This window comes from Silene latifolia, chromosome 2, assembly GCF_048544455.1.
Source record: "Silene latifolia isolate original U9 population chromosome 2, ASM4854445v1, whole genome shotgun sequence".
Lineage (NCBI taxonomy): Eukaryota > Viridiplantae > Streptophyta > Magnoliopsida > Caryophyllales > Caryophyllaceae > Silene > Silene latifolia.
The window spans coordinates 110,248,884-110,264,574 of record NC_133527.1 but is presented as its reverse complement, the minus strand read 5'-3'; the positions used below and the strand labels follow the sequence as shown (position 1 = coordinate 110,264,574).

General features: G+C 36.4%; 1 protein-coding gene and 1 long non-coding RNA gene across 2 annotated transcripts; both read left to right on the top strand.

Annotated features, from left to right (window-relative positions):
* Positions 1-5,900: 5,900 nt before the first annotated feature.
* Positions 5,901-7,115, top strand: LOC141630045 (uncharacterized). The gene is made up of 2 exons (XR_012537415.1): positions 5,901-6,484; positions 6,621-7,115. It is a non-coding gene; the product is annotated as an uncharacterized LOC141630045 (long non-coding RNA).
* A 1,909-nt stretch (positions 7,116-9,024) lies between these two features.
* LOC141641170 (protein FAR1-RELATED SEQUENCE 5-like) lies at positions 9,025-12,974 on the top strand. The gene is made up of 6 exons (XM_074449843.1): positions 9,025-9,058; positions 9,572-9,658; positions 9,745-10,040; positions 10,349-11,495; positions 11,650-12,135; positions 12,898-12,974. The coding sequence occupies exons 1-6, from the start codon at positions 9,025-9,027 to the stop codon at positions 12,972-12,974; spliced, it is 2,127 nt and encodes a 708-aa protein (XP_074305944.1).
* The last annotated feature ends 2,717 nt before the right edge of the window (positions 12,975-15,691 follow it).

The following is a 15,691-nucleotide window of genomic DNA, read 5'->3' as shown; positions in this document are numbered from 1 at the left end:
GACAATGCCCATATTAGTGTGGGGATGGGGAATTCTAACCTAACTTTTATTCAAAAATCCAAAAATTTCGAAAAACCATAAAAATTTGAAAATTGAAAAACCAAAAACAAGTTTTTTTTTCCTTTATAGTGTAGTCAAGTATATATTATTGTATATGTTGTGTTTGTTCTATCCTTGTTCACATTGATCGACTACGCCACATCCGAGACATGAGGATATTGAAGACCGCATGGTATGATCTTTCCAATCTCCTTTATCCTCTTTATGTTAATGACTATGTGGCTTTATTTTGATTGATGCGGTATAACAATGTGAACTTAGGACTTGCATTTAGTTTATATGCCATATTAGTTGGTTGAATCACTTGCATTAGGATATATAATAGTTGCATCATGGCATTTAGTTGCATTTAGATGAAATATTTTGAAAAGTGCCTAATTGAGAACTTTGACAAGAGCAACTAAGCCATTACAAATACTTTTTCAACTTAAGACTCCGCCTACTAGAATGGTTGTAAAATACCCTAGATTGTGTCATACTAGTATCTTTCGACCCATGACCCAAAGCCTAGTCAAGGGTTTGCATGTGAGTCACTTATCCAACCCCGTGATGCGATGTGGACTTGGTTAACTTGTATAGGTGACCTTGATTGACCTTGTGGTACGGCAACCCAAAAAAACTTTCTATCAATAAGTTTGAAGTGCTCATTTCAAAGATATTGTATGTGGAAACGTTTTATTGCCAAGGAAACCTCAAATGTTATGAAATGTTGAAATATTGAGAATTTTAGTTGCTTTGATGGAGGCGTACCACTTCGATGTGCTTTGGAGAGGGATCCATTGAATTGGGCCCCCACACGGTTGTGAATTCAACCGCCCAGAGACAGAGTGACTATCACCCCGAAAAGCTATTGTCTAGAGGTTAACCGGTTGCCTAATAAGCGATTGGCGAAAGCAAAGGACATTAGCACGGAAGGGACAAACCCCATCTCTAATTTTTGAAATGTGAAAGTTGAATGAGGTCAAATTTTGAATGCTAGTCATATCCACCCTTGTTTATAACGATTTGAGCATTTCATTCCCAAAAAGCCTTTTTGTCAAGCCACTTTGTCGAGCTTGGGACGATCCATGACCTTTACTTTTGTAGAGAACTCGAGACTTGTCATGTCATATGCTACTAGCATCATGGGGATCATCATTCCATACCATCTGATCGCTCTTGACGAAAGTATTTGGAAATTGAGGACGAAAGTAGTCTAGTTTAACACCATTTGGAGGTGATTTAGTGCCATCCTCTTAGCCTTAGTAATTTGTTGAACTAGTATTTGTGACGGAATATATGCTCTTAAATTTGTTCTCTTTTAGTTGCCTCCGCCACTTGATGAGGAAGTGGCTATTCCTTTTGTAGATGCATCCATTATTTGATTTTGTGTGCTTAATGTTTGGATGTGTCGCCATTTTGGCAAGACCCACCTTGCCTTGCAAGAAGGCATCCTACCTCATGTTTGTCTTGTTGTGAGTTGAAGGGGGGGAGTGAGACCCGCTAATTGTCTCATATCGGCTATGTTATTAAGTTAGTTTAAATAATGGTCCCAGTCTTTGTCACCTCTTTACTCGGGAAGAGCAAAGGTTCGGTTTGGGGATATTTGATGTGACCATAATTAGCGCATATTTAGTCCCCGAATTAGCCTTGTTCCCATGCTTTTAGTGCATATTTGGGTCATTTATTGTCTTTAGTTCTTTGTTTTGCATATTCTTTGAGGTTTTGTGTCCTTGGTAAGAAAGGAGTGCAAACCTTGCATTTTCATGGCAAAATGAGACTAAATTGATTGAATCCAATGACCAAGCATCAAGGAGAGACAAGATTAGAAGACCTTTGTACATATTATAGTAGTTGGGCAATGATGAGGAAAGATCCTTGCATCCCCAAGGAAATCCCCAAGGATTTTATGAAGAAAAGGGAAGAAAAGAAGAAGAAAGTACGCTGTATGACAATCCGCCCGTCTTCCCCTAAAGACGCCCCTCCCCAGGACCACAATCCGTGCGTCTTCCATCAAAGACGCCCGGGCAGCAGCATCCAGAAGACGCCCGTCTTCTCCCAAAGACGCCCGGGCAGAGACACAGGAATCCGGCCGTCCCGAGCCTAAGACGCACGGATTCCAAGACAGTGCAAATTCGTTTCTTCAAGCTTCAAGAAAGATGCCCTTCTTTCAGAAAATACCGGCGTTTCCCTAAGTAGGGACTTAATCGTCATTTAAGCCCTTAGTTAACCCTAATGCATCCACCTAATTTTCCACTATAAATACCTCATTAGTCTAATTAGAAGAGCATGTTCTTCTTATCAATTCTTAGAGCAGTTAATATCAATCAAATATCTCCTTAGATACTAGTTCTATTTCCTTAATCTCTGTTTTGTTCATCCTTTATTTTGGGTAATTGAAGATTATTTGGGTTATTATTGGGAGATTGACAACCTCTCAATCAAGCATCAAGTACTTCTATTATTCTTTGTTTTATTATTGGAATCATTAGTAGGTATAATTCTCTTAATCCCTCTTTAATTATTGCTAATTACTTTCATTTATTCATCATGTTTCACTTTGTTGGTATGATTGACAACCTTGCTAGCATGTTCAACATGATAATGAGTGAGTAGTTCCATAGCTAGGGTTAATGGGTAATTAGGGGAAACCAACATGGGGAATGATTCATGCTTAAATTAATATGCTTTCATGGTTTATTTGCTTGCTTGTTTTGATCTCAACTCATGCACATGTTATGTTTGATGAAATGCGAGCCTATGAATCCTTGCACTTTTTACCCATCACCTACCTTTTCAATGAGACTTGTAAAGACATAAACCAACTCGAGTCTCATTAGACCATGCATGTTGTTGAGTAAGGAAGACTAAGTCGACTTGTAGGTGTTGTACAATCTAATCGATTCGGTTCCGGGACCCAAACTTTCCTAGGATTGTAAGATATAACCCTACTCAATCCATCACAACAATAATTGCTTGCTTATAATTTGAGAACATGTTTGTATGATCAATTCCCATGAATCCCCTATGACCCCATGACACCCTAGTGCTTTTTATTAATTGTTTACAACTCTTTCAATTCATCTTGCTTATTTACTTTCATTGCTATTTAGTTTAGTGACCTTCTACATCAACCCAAATTGTGACACCCCTAAGACACCACTAGTCTCAATAGAAATCTCATTTCAATTCCCGTCCCTTGGGATCCGACCTTTACTTGCCTATTTACTAATTGTAGAGTTGTTTGTGAAGCTATAAATTGTGTTTTGGTCTAGGTGCTCCTAGCGACAAGTTACCGAAAAGATTTTAGTAGGTCCGACCACGTCTTCCAAATTAAGTTTTCTCCAACGCCTTTTGATTGTTTTTCTATAAACTTTACTTTACTTTTTTAAGTGGTTTATGCTTTTTTAACCATTATAAGATGATCGTTGATCTCAAAATGGAGATCTTATAATATTTCTTTAAATTTGTTATTAAGCGTATATTGTTGTGTAATTTTACTATTATGCTTTCCCGATCAACCTAATTGAATTTGTATTTTTGTATTCATGAGTATAATCATCTCTAACATATTTTTTTCTTTTTCATTTCATATGAACAATTATCAAGGCATGTACTAAAAGGAAGCGAAAGTGAACCTTTAGATAAATATTAAATAGTATGGTTTCTAAATTCTACTCTGTATATTTTTAAGTTTATGTGTTTTTTTTTCAAAATCGGAATAGATTATTTTATAGTCTTTAATACTATTTTTATTTTTATATAGGATCGTGGACATAAGTATAACAAGAGATGGATGATCTTCTTAAAATAGTAATAAGGAACTTAAAAAATTTTATGAATCTTTTGGAATTCGGATCTAGGGTATATAGTTTTTTAGATTATTGAGCTATTGAAATGAAAATTTAATTCGTAATACATGGAGTAGATACCGACCATACCGTTGAATCGTATCTAATATTTTTCTATCGATATAATAAATATTTTTCGGATGTAAATAATATTTGAAGCATGCACGTGGTGATAACACTTCAAATATATTTCTATGGGAGGGTTGATGGAGAGGTCTGTAAATAATTTGGAGATGACTATACTGAGATATTGAGTTTACAACCTTATAAGGCGTCATTGAAAATTTTTCCATACGGAATTTATTTTATACGGATGGTTTCAACTTCTATAAAATCTTATTAAAAGGCTAGCCTCAAAAGGCCACGCAGACAATGTCACGTAGGATAAGGAAAAGCCACGTATGCATTTGCAATGCCACATCTTAATCCGCGTGTTACTCCAATCTATAAAATTTTATTAAAAGTCTACTTGAAACACCTATTAAATGTCATGTAAACATCGACTAAAAGCCACTTAGGATTATAAATGTCACGTAGACATCGACTAAAAGCCACCTAGCAATAAATTTTTTTTTAATCCACTTTTTTTTTCTTCTTTAAAAAAAACCAAAATCGGATTAGTAATCCCTGTTCTTTTACTCCACCCACATATGAATCAACTACATATACAATTTTCAAAATATCATCTTCCCCATTTTTTTTTTGCCAAAATGCCTTTGGATTGCCGATGTTCGCGTTGAAATATATTTCTATCTATACAATATAGTTAAATGACTAGCTAAATCATCTATAAAATACCATTAAAAGACTAACTTGAGTAGTATTTAATTGCCATGTGACAACTCTCAAAAAACCTCCTAATATGCTATAATATTTCATGTCTAATTAAGTTCTAATAATAATAATAATAATAATAATAATAATAATAATAATAATAATAATAATAATAATAATAATAATAATAACACATTCAAGATGTTTTATTATGCATTTACTCCACTTTTATTTTTCCTCTTCTCCCATTCATAACAAGTTCGTAACCTAATTTCAACTTTTCATCTTACTCTTGAATTCTTAATCTTAATGAATGTTATAGCATTATTTATATTATATTATATATATATATATATATATATATATATATATATATATATATATATATATATATATATATATATATAGAGAGAGAGAGAGAGAGAGAGAGAGAGAGAGAGAGTGGGATCTGGTGAGTCCACCTAAATATTTGAGTCCATGAGTCCATAAAACAATATCATGCACTATACAAAATAATATCACGATTTTTTTTTTTCGGAAATTTGTTTTTCAACTTTTTATTTTTCCAAAAAAAAATTTTTGAAATATTATTTTTTTTCGTGTAAGCTGTGATATTGTTTAGTATAACGTGTGATATTGTTTAGCATAACGTCTGATATTGTATTACAAAACAATATCACGATTTTTTTTTTGAAATTTTTTTTCGAAAAGTTTTTTTTTTTTTTTTTTAGTGTAAGCTGTGATATTGTTTAGTATAACGTGTGATATTGTTTAGCATAACGTGTGATATTGTATTACAAAATCTGGCTAATGGTTACAGGACGATCCATGAAACTTTGGCAAGAGATTGCTTGGATCTCGAGGAAAGCCTCCCGAAGACACTGGAAAGCCCAGTGGTTCATTAGTAGCTTGAATGCTAGTATTTATCATATATGGGAAGAGAGAAATCATAGAATTTTTCGAGATGTTGTTAGTGCGGCTTGTAATGTAGCAAATAGAATTAAATGGCCTGTTAGTATGAACTTGTTGCATAAAGATCACCATGTTCTTTATGGGATGACTTAGGGATTTTGGATGTTTTTAGATTCCATTTTGTAAGAGTCGGCCTTTCTTTTCCCGTCATGGATGAATAAGAGGGCTATAAATTTCTTGCAAAAAAAAAAATATTGTATTACAAAACAGTATCACAAATTTTTTTTTTTTGGAATTTTTTTTAGTGTAAGTTGTGATATTGTTTAGTATAATGTGTGATATTGTAAGCCGTGATATTGTTTAACATAACGAGTGATATTGTATTACAAAACAATATCATGAATTTTTTTTTTTTTTTTTGTATTGTAAGTTGTGATATTGTTTAATATAACGTGTGATATTGTATCATGGACTCACGGACTCAAAAAGATAGGGTGGACTCATGTGATCTTAATTCTCTCTCTCTCAATATATATATACAGAGATAGGGAGAGAGAGGCGGGATCTCGTGAGTTTGGTTCTTATGGTGAGTTGTGAGTTTGTATGCTCACAAATCTCAGCCTTGGATGAAAGGAAAACAGATTAAAATCTAATAATTCCCCTGCCAATTCGAGACCTCCGTGCTCCATACTCCCACGCCACCATAATTCATTCCCTGCATCTCAATCGACACACTAGCAGCAGCCGCTCCTCGATCTCTTCAATCTACATCCTTCACGAGCAGCCACCATCGCCGTTCAATCACCGTCGACCCCACTTCACTCAAAACACCGTGGCCCTGCATCAGCACTTAACTCGGAATCGAAACCGAGTGCGAAATCAGCCATCTGTTTTCCAAACATACTAAAGCAAGAGTTTCCACTGGCTACTTTTCTTTATCTCTCAAATTCCCCCAAATTTCACCCCTCAAATCCACAATTTGTTTTTACAATTCTCATTTATTTTCTTAATTTCTCAAACTAATTACTTAATTGAATTCAACAGAGGCGTAGAGCATTTCCACCGGTTGAAGTCCATTTACATCGTGCCTGCTCCTGATGCACTGGACGGCTGATTTCAATAGTGCCGAGCTCGATTGTGGGTCTGAAATTGTTGATGCGGTTGTGTAGATTGGTGGCCTGATATGGTGATTTTGGTGACCATTGATATCAGGTTTCGGTGCCGCAATCAAATAATGGAGACTCGAATTGGGTTCAGGTTGATAAGTGAGCCAGGTTGGAAAAAGCAGGTCATAATTTACGTTGAAAATTGCATATGGAGGGATAGCCGATAGTGTTAATGCCATTGTGGCCATGTTAAGTCAACCACTCAGCTATATCCTTTACATGAAACTAAATGAGGGAGGAGTAGTTGAAGTTAATGACTTTGTCCTATTCCTAGTCTTGTATCTTGACTACTCTCTTTAGCATGACACATCAACATTCAACAATGCTTGGTGGACCAAAGTTATTTAAAATGTTTTAATTTTTTATATTCAAACGGCTGTGACTTTAAAATTGTTTAAAACCACATGAATGCACTTGAATGTTTTGTTGCCGCTTCTGTTGGGTACATTTAATCCGACAAAACTCACGCTTCATTAGGATACTTAAGCTCAGCCGCATGATGGCTGATCACTAACATAATACTCCCCCGTCTTAGTCAGTAAATTACGTTTACTTTACAGTGGATCAGAATAACACCAAAGTAATCAGTCTGTTTTTCTTAAGACTATTGCTTTTGGTCTGAAATAAGACGGGTAACATGTCATCATTTTACAATAAAATGTTGTTATTTTTTGATAACATGTTACCATTATTGTTCACATCATTTTCATGGTAAAAATGACACCTCTTGTCATAACATTTTGTGAATTAATTGGTTACATTTTCTTAAAAAATGGCAACATTTTAACCGTCTGACAAATAAGACCAAAAGTGTCGGTCTGAAACAAGAATTTGTGCAAAGTAATAACACAATAGCAACAGAATAACAATGAAATAACAAGTGATAAAAAAAAAGTAGTAAAAAAAATCAAACTGACACCGGAATAACATCACAATAACACCAGAATAACAATACCACCAGAATAACAGCACAATAACACGTGGTAAAAAACAAGTAAAAAAATCAAAGTAGTAGAAAAAATCAAAGTGACACCGGAATAACATCACAATAATAGCACAATAACACGGGGTAAAAAAAATCAAAGTCGTAAAAAAATCAAAGTGGCACCGGAATAACACCAGAATAACAGCACAATAACATGCGGTAAAAAAAAGAGTAAAAAAATCAAAGTCGAAAAAAAATCAAAGTAGTAAAAAATCAAAGTGACACCGGAATAACATCACAATAACAGCAGAATAACAGTAGAATAACAGCACAATAACAGGTTGTAAAAAAAAAAAGAAACAAAAATCAAAGTCGTAAAAAAAAAAATCAAAGTAACAGCAGAATAACATCACATTAACAGCGGAATAACAATAACATGTCGTAAAAAAAAAAGAGTAAAAAAATCAAAGTCGTAAAAAAAATCAAAGTAAAAAAAGCACAATAACACGGGGTAAAAAAAATAAGAGCAAAAAATAATTCAAGTAAAAAAAATTGGTACAAAAAGAAAAAAAAAAGTAACATAATGAGAAAATTAGAGAAAAACATAAGAGAAAAAAAAATTAAAGTTGTAAAAAAAACATAATAACACGAGATAAAAAAAAAAGAGATAAAAAAAATTAAAGTAAAAAAAAAGTAACATTAGAAAAAAGAGAAAATAAGTAAATGACAGTGGTTTTATATGACATGTAAGATTAGATCTTGACCATTCATCTCTAATATAATCTAGTGGTTGAGATTTCAAAGCACAAACTCACAACTCACCGTAAGAAATCAAACTCGCAAGATCCTATATATATATATATATATATATATATATATATATATATATATATATATATAGAGCAAGGTTCAAATGAGTCCCTCATATATATTGAGGCCCTAAGTCCTTCTATATGCCATTGGATTAGGAGAATCAATGGTTGAGATGAAGGGGAAAAAGTGGAGTTTTATTGGAAAAAAAAAAGGAAAAGTGTGATTGTAGGAGAGAAGCAAGCAACTTGTATATTACTCTTCCCCAAATAGAAAACCTGGTACACCTACGTTCTATTGTCGATGGATAAAAGAAATGTCCAGGGTATTATTTTTTGTTAGACAACGGTGTTGTACTGGCTTTTGTGTTCATTCCAAACTTTCTTTTCTTCTGCATGGCTCCCTCATTCTCTCTCATTTCAAAGCATTAGAAAATCACATCAAATTCATCATGAAAAACCAAGAAAACTTCTTAAAAATCAGAGAAGTCGTATTTCATTACACATGACGACCCAATTTAATCTTTAATTTCCTCAAGTCGAAAAGAATGACGGATATGCAGATAGTTGAAGTCGTCAATGGTATGTTTTTCGTAGGTTTTTTATGTAACTGAATTGTGTTTAATAAAATCAGATTATTTGTTTCATCAACATGTTATTTTTTGTATTTATTGAGTTGTTTTGCAAATTAATCAATATTTTTATTTATTTTGATATTGAGTTTTGACTATGGATTTGAAGACGACGTTGCTTAAAATTGAGTTATGTTTGTGGTTTTTGAATAAAGGTAGGCGTTATTATTAGATGAATGTTGTGCTAATCTAATGATGTACATTGTCATGGTTGAAGTTACACATAAGATAATTGAAGTTACCCAGAAAGTGTAATGAAGTTACACAGTTTTATTAAAAGTCTGTGATAGGCATTGAAAAACATAGTTGCAGTAACAGGTTTCGCATAACTTAGTGCAACACCAGGCAAGATTTCACTGAATTTGGTGAATATAGTGTTAGAGTTACAGACCTCTGTAATTGAAGTTACACAAATAAAGAAATTTAACTGTAACTTCGATTCACAGTTACTGTAACTTTATAGAAATTATAAGTACGTCAAATCAGAGTTTCAGAAAATGTCGTAGAACTGAATGTACAGTAAATGAAGTTACAGACTCTGTAAACAGAAGTTACATTAATGTTCACCTTACATTATTGTACAACTTTTAGCTGACATTATTGTACAACTTTTAGCTTATTCTTGTTTTTTCACAGATTCCTCTACTGGTGAAAGAACACAATATGACAAGGAGAATGAATTCTGTAGGCAAGTGGAAAACAAATTCACACCATACGTCGGTCAAGAGTTTATTGAGATCGAGGAGGCCGTGACCTTTTATAAAATATACGCACTTGCTTGTGGGTTTGATGTGAGGAGGTACACAACAAAGAGGTGGCGCGATGGTGCAATAAAGTCTAAGCTAGTAGTTTGTAACCGAGAGGGATTCACACATGGACTGAAGGAGTGTACTGAGAAACATAGGAAGGGGAAAAGCAGCGAGTGTGTTACGGTTACAACAAACAGGAATAACAAAATTAGGAGGGTCGGGTGCAAGGCGCGAATTAGACTATTTATGAAGAATGGTATATTATTAATAGACCGATTTCACGAGGGGCACAATCACGAGCTAATCTCGGTTAATGATAGAGAGTTTCAGAAGTTGTCGCGAAACATATCAGATTACCACAAGCACCTGATCCTATATAACTCAAGGGTTAGTACTCAATTTTTTGTGCATAGTTTACATATATGGAGATAGCTTAACCGACAGATATGCGACTGATTACAATATTAAGTAATAGTATTGTTTTTTTACAGTTGAAGCTGGGAGCAACTAGGACGTACAATATGTGTAAGGAACACTTAAATGGTTTCGAGAATATTGGTGCAACTCTAACTGATTTCAAGAACTTTCACCGAGATATTAAATGCTTCATACATGAAAGGGACGGACAATTGTTCATAGACCGATTCAAAGAGATGGCAGAAACTAGGGCGGGTTTCTACTTTGATTATGATCTTGATGTTGATGGTAGCCTTAGCAGAGTTATTTGGGCTGACGGAGAAGCTAGAAGGAACTATGCCATGTTTGGTGATGCAGTATCGTACGACCCCACTTACTCCACGAACAAGTATGATATGATTTTCACACCTTTCACGGGTGTAGATCACCATAAACGGTCGGTCACATTTTGTGGGGCGCTTATTGCGCATGAAGACCATGAATCATTTGAGTGGGTTTTCAAGCGTTTCCTAGTTGCTATGGCAGGGAAGGAACCCGAGTACATTATAACCGATCAAGATGCGGGCATTATTAAGGCTGTCCCCATTGTTTTCAAGAGAGCGCGCCATCGGTTTTGTATGTGGCATATCATGAACAAGGTGCCGTCAAAGTTCGGGGTAACCAGGGAAGATTATAAGGATTTTCTAAAGAAATTGAATGACATCATATGGGACGACGATTTAGAAGCCACAGAGTTTGACATTGGTTGGTCAGCATTAATGGAAACACATGGGCTTGTCAACGATGATTGGTTTACGGAAACGTTTAGTAAAAGGAGCCAGTGGGTAATGGCGCATTGCAGGGACTTGAACATGGGGGCTGTCATGAGAACGACACAACGATCAGAGAGCACAAATAGTTATTTTAAGAGGTTTGAGTCAGTCAGCACGATCGTTGAGTTCTGGATGCGTTTTGAGAGCGCTATGGACCAACAACGACATACACAAAAGAAACTTGACAATGATAACCGACACTCGTCTCCAAAAATTGCTACCCATGTGCCTTTAGAGCGTCACGGGGCAGAAGTGTACACACATGCGACTTTCAAAGAATTTCAAGAAGAGGTGAAGTACTCTATCGACACATGTAAGACCGGGGGTTACACCGAGAAGGATGGGCTAGAGGTGACCATCGTTAAAGATGCGTGCAAGAGAAGGAGCTATCAGGTTCAGTACAACCCAGGTATTAATATAGTTGCAGTAATCGTTTAATAGAAAAGATAAGTTTCAGAGGATCTTCAGTAATGAAGTTACACACTATAGACTATGAAATTACACATATTGCCTTAGAAGTTACACATATTAATATTTATGTGACAATTGTTTGAACTCGACAGAAAATTTCGTAGCATGCTGCACCTGCAGAAACTTTGAAAGAAAAGGAATATTATGTCGACATATAATATGGATTTATTCGTCCAACGGGTTGCAAACAATACCACAGGATTATGTTGCTCGAAGATGGACGAGTGATGCACTTCGCTTCAACATGTTAGACTATGGTGGTAAACTCAACGATGATATTGATATCATTGATGCAAAGCAGATTGAGATGACGAAGTTGTGGTCAGAAATACACGACACAGTTGGATTACTTCGTGGGCTGGGCAAAGCTGAAGTTGAGAGTATGTGCAGCTTAATTCGGGAATTTAGGGAGAAGTTATTACCATGCAAGGAGACATTGAATAAGCAACAGGAAATGGTAAAATTACTTGGTTGTCCGGCCAGTGACGAGATAACAATATTTCCACCTAAAAAATCCAAAAACAAGGGGAGCGGCAGAAGGATGTTGTCAAGTAAGACGAAAGCAATTGCAAAAGCAAGTAAGCCGAAACGAATGTGTAATAACTGCAAGTTAATGGCTCACCACGACAAAAGAAACTGCCCAAACCCGTTCGCAGAGCATCCCCCATCATCACCATCTGAGGATACATCTAATGAAGAAGAAGAAGAAGAAGAAGAAGAAGAAGAAGAAGAAGAAGAAGAAGAAGAAGAAGAAGAAGAAGAAGAAGAAGAAGAAGAAGAGGAAGAAGAAGAAGATGGGCAGTCCGTAGTGTAGTGAATGAAGTAATACCTCCGTCTCAACAAATTTTTTGCACTTTTTAGCCTTATTGTTGAGGAGTATTTTGATAAAAGGTAAACAATATGGTGAGACGGAAGGAGAATGAACAATGGGGAAAGACATTTTGTTTGTAATCCAGCTATAGCAGTATTGAACTTTAATCAACATTCAGTGGCTAAATGCTAAAACAATTAGTTGGAGTTACATTGAACGTGTTGGTGTTATATTTGACACGCTTGATTTTTGTACTATTTTATCATGTACACTGGACTACCATATTTCACTAATTTTATACAAACTGTGAGGTGAAGTTACATAAAATGCGACAAAAGTTATACATTTGTGAGGTAAAGTTACACCAAAAGCCCCGAATGAAAGTTAGTAATTTTTAGGTCACATATGACGAGGTTTTGATTCAAAATTTTGTTACAAGTTACAGACCAAAGTAAGCCATTTTATACTTGAAGTTATACCAAAAAAACACAAAGTAAAGATAAACGTATTTCAGTTAAAACTTTTGAAGGTTCAAACTACAACTTCAGTTGGGAGTTACACTGGATCAGCTTGGAGTTACAGAGGTTAAGAGTTGAAGTTACATAATTGTTCACTAAAACTTCCTGACAAAAAGTTACACAGCCTGTGAATCAAAGTCACACAAAATGAACAAAATACAAACACAGGCTAAATATTCTTGAACCTCATCAAAGCTTGATTTATTCAGTTATTCACAATAACCCCATATTCAGGTAGTTCTATTTCCTGGTCAAACACTTCTGAATACGACGGGAGAGGTGCAAATCATTCCATATATCTTCCTTGTCTCTAATAAAAGCATTCACCTTCGTAATGATTCCCTCTCTGAGGTCGTTGATATCCGCTAGTATGAGGGATGCAGCGAACTGGATTACCAAGTAGCGACGGTTGATTTTCTTCTCAAGGTCAGCATGATCAAAAGTCTCACCCTCATACATTAGCATATACGTCATTGCGAATATCCCGGACTCAGTCGTGTTTATCGGCTTCTCCTGCCAAGCAAATTTGATCTGGCGGTATTCAAAATTAGCAATATCAATTCCTCGAGCAACACCTCTAGAATCCCTATAGTCACTGATGTGGGCAGCCTGCCACAAAGAACCTTGATATAAGCAAATTATTTTATCAAAATAGACTTAAATATTAAAAAGTCGTAAACTCAAAGTCAACTTACAATTAGTTTACAAGCTTTGCAGACGTCAGACTTCGTCCAATCAGGGTAAAATTTATGGTCAAGCAAATCAACTGTTTCTGATTTGTAGTTGATGCATACACAGGCGAAATGACCTTGAACCTTTAGAGGTAGGAACAGTAAATTCGCGTTGAAACTGAATACGTTTCCACAATCTTGAATGAAAACGTCCCACACCTCATACAGCCTATCAGCCACTGTATTGATCTGTGTGTCAGAATCACATGCTTCCAACTGTTCGTTGATAATGCCCTGTAGATGTATTTCAAATCGAATTAGAGCTGGTTATTTATCAAGTTACACGGACAATTGATAAATGCGATCATAACAACTCATGTATATGAAAATTGAAAACTAATGTCGTACCATATGACGTAGGCCGAAGAAAGACATCCTTTGGAACTCATTGTCCTGTGCCTCCAACCGGTTCAGCAACATGGCCCAGCACTCGATCACCGCATCTGACATTGGTGTCTCAGATAGCATAGACAAGATATCGGCCCGGTTAAGCTGAGTAAGATCCGTATAGCACACTAGTGGTTCACTGTGTGTAACACATAATATAATCAATTAACACCCATTATTATATATCAGATATAGCAAACCATTAGTGTACTTTGCCTTTTTTTAATAATTTAAACATAGTTAAGAGAACTTACTTATGTTCCAGTTTGTAGTCGTCTAAGAAGCAGTAGTCTGCGACATGCTTACGCAACTCTGTCAGATCCTTGATTAATGCCTGGTTAGCGCATAGAAACTTGGAGACAACCACGACTGTAAGTTCAGACTCCCCACACCACATGGAGCAGCCGAGCCCATCACCCTTACCACGAGACCGACTCCTAACAACAGATGACGCCCCCGCTATGACAGGGGATTGGCTTACAGAGACCATGATTTCAGGGGTATTCACAGAGTTCTGTCCTGTACAGTGTCGTTTAGCAGTCCTAGTCGAAATGTCGGAATCAACTATTCTCTTGCTGGCAGACGTATCACCATGCTCCCCTCTAATTCCATCATTATTATCCACTACGACTCCCTTTTTCACCACAACAGTTCCAGTCTCGTTTACTCCACAAAGCGCCTCATTCAGTTGAGATTCACTCATAAAAGTCATTGGGATTTGAGATACAGACCATTCTGGGACGGTGACAGTCGCATCGACATTTTCAGCAGTCACGCCATAAAGTTCCTTATCTGTAACTACATGAGGAGTAGCCGTGCCAGAGTGTACATCAGATGGAATTGGTTCTTCGTGCAGTTCTGCCGCCCTCGCACCATTTAAAACATGTCCAATTTCTGCTGTGGAGTATAAGGCATCCTCCATTTCTTCTAAAGAAAATTGCGACGATTTCACAGCCGCATCTTCAGCCTCTCCAGGAACTTCAGACTCCGTTTGTAACACCCCCTCATACCAAGGTTCCTTACCAGGACTACCCAAGTATGAAAGACTGTTACCATCTCGGTTGCCCGAGGTTAGTACATATCAAAAGCGTCTGAACTGAGCACATTTATTAAAGTAATGAAAAATACAAAGTTTACAATATCCAAACCCAAATATTGTCTAAAGAAATACAACTTCAAAGTCTTAAAAATAAAAAGGAAACTTGCTAAGACTCAGACAGTGATGCTATGACTCGTGGTGGCAATTCTCCCAATGAAATCCCCAAGCTCTCACTAGCAAAACCTGTCAAGCCTGCTCACCATCCCCGAATGGATCACCGCAGATTACACAAACAACAACGGGGTCAGTTTTATGCAACAACAAGACAAACAAATGCAATACTCGTCCGATCATCGTCATCTCCCAATCACCCTATCTCACATAGTAACCGACTACACACTAAAGTGTGTAGCCCTGCAGATTACCCATCGCAACAGGTAATCCTCGCCGCCAATGGGTGACCGCAGCCGATCCCACCTAGTCCAGCTCCTCAACGAGCGACAATAATCCCCGTCCCTTAATGTGCACATCCCCTCCCGTGGCGGGTTCCACGGAGGGCGAACTAGGGTGTGAAGCCACTCCCGCAAGTGACTCCACCACAATCACAATCACATGACACTACTGTCATCTCAATCCCTCTCACACCAA

Coding starts and splice junctions, on each gene's coding strand:
- LOC141641170 (XM_074449843.1), top strand. CDS start 9,025: ATGACGGATATGCAGATAGTTGAAGTCGTCAATG. Junction 11,496..11,649: donor TCAGGTTCAGTACAACCCAG/GTATTAATATAG, acceptor TGAACTCGACAG/AAAATTTCGTAGCATGCTGC. Junction 12,136..12,897: donor GAAAGCAATTGCAAAAGCAA/GTAAGCCGAAAC, acceptor AAACTTTTGAAG/GTTCAAACTACAACTTCAGT.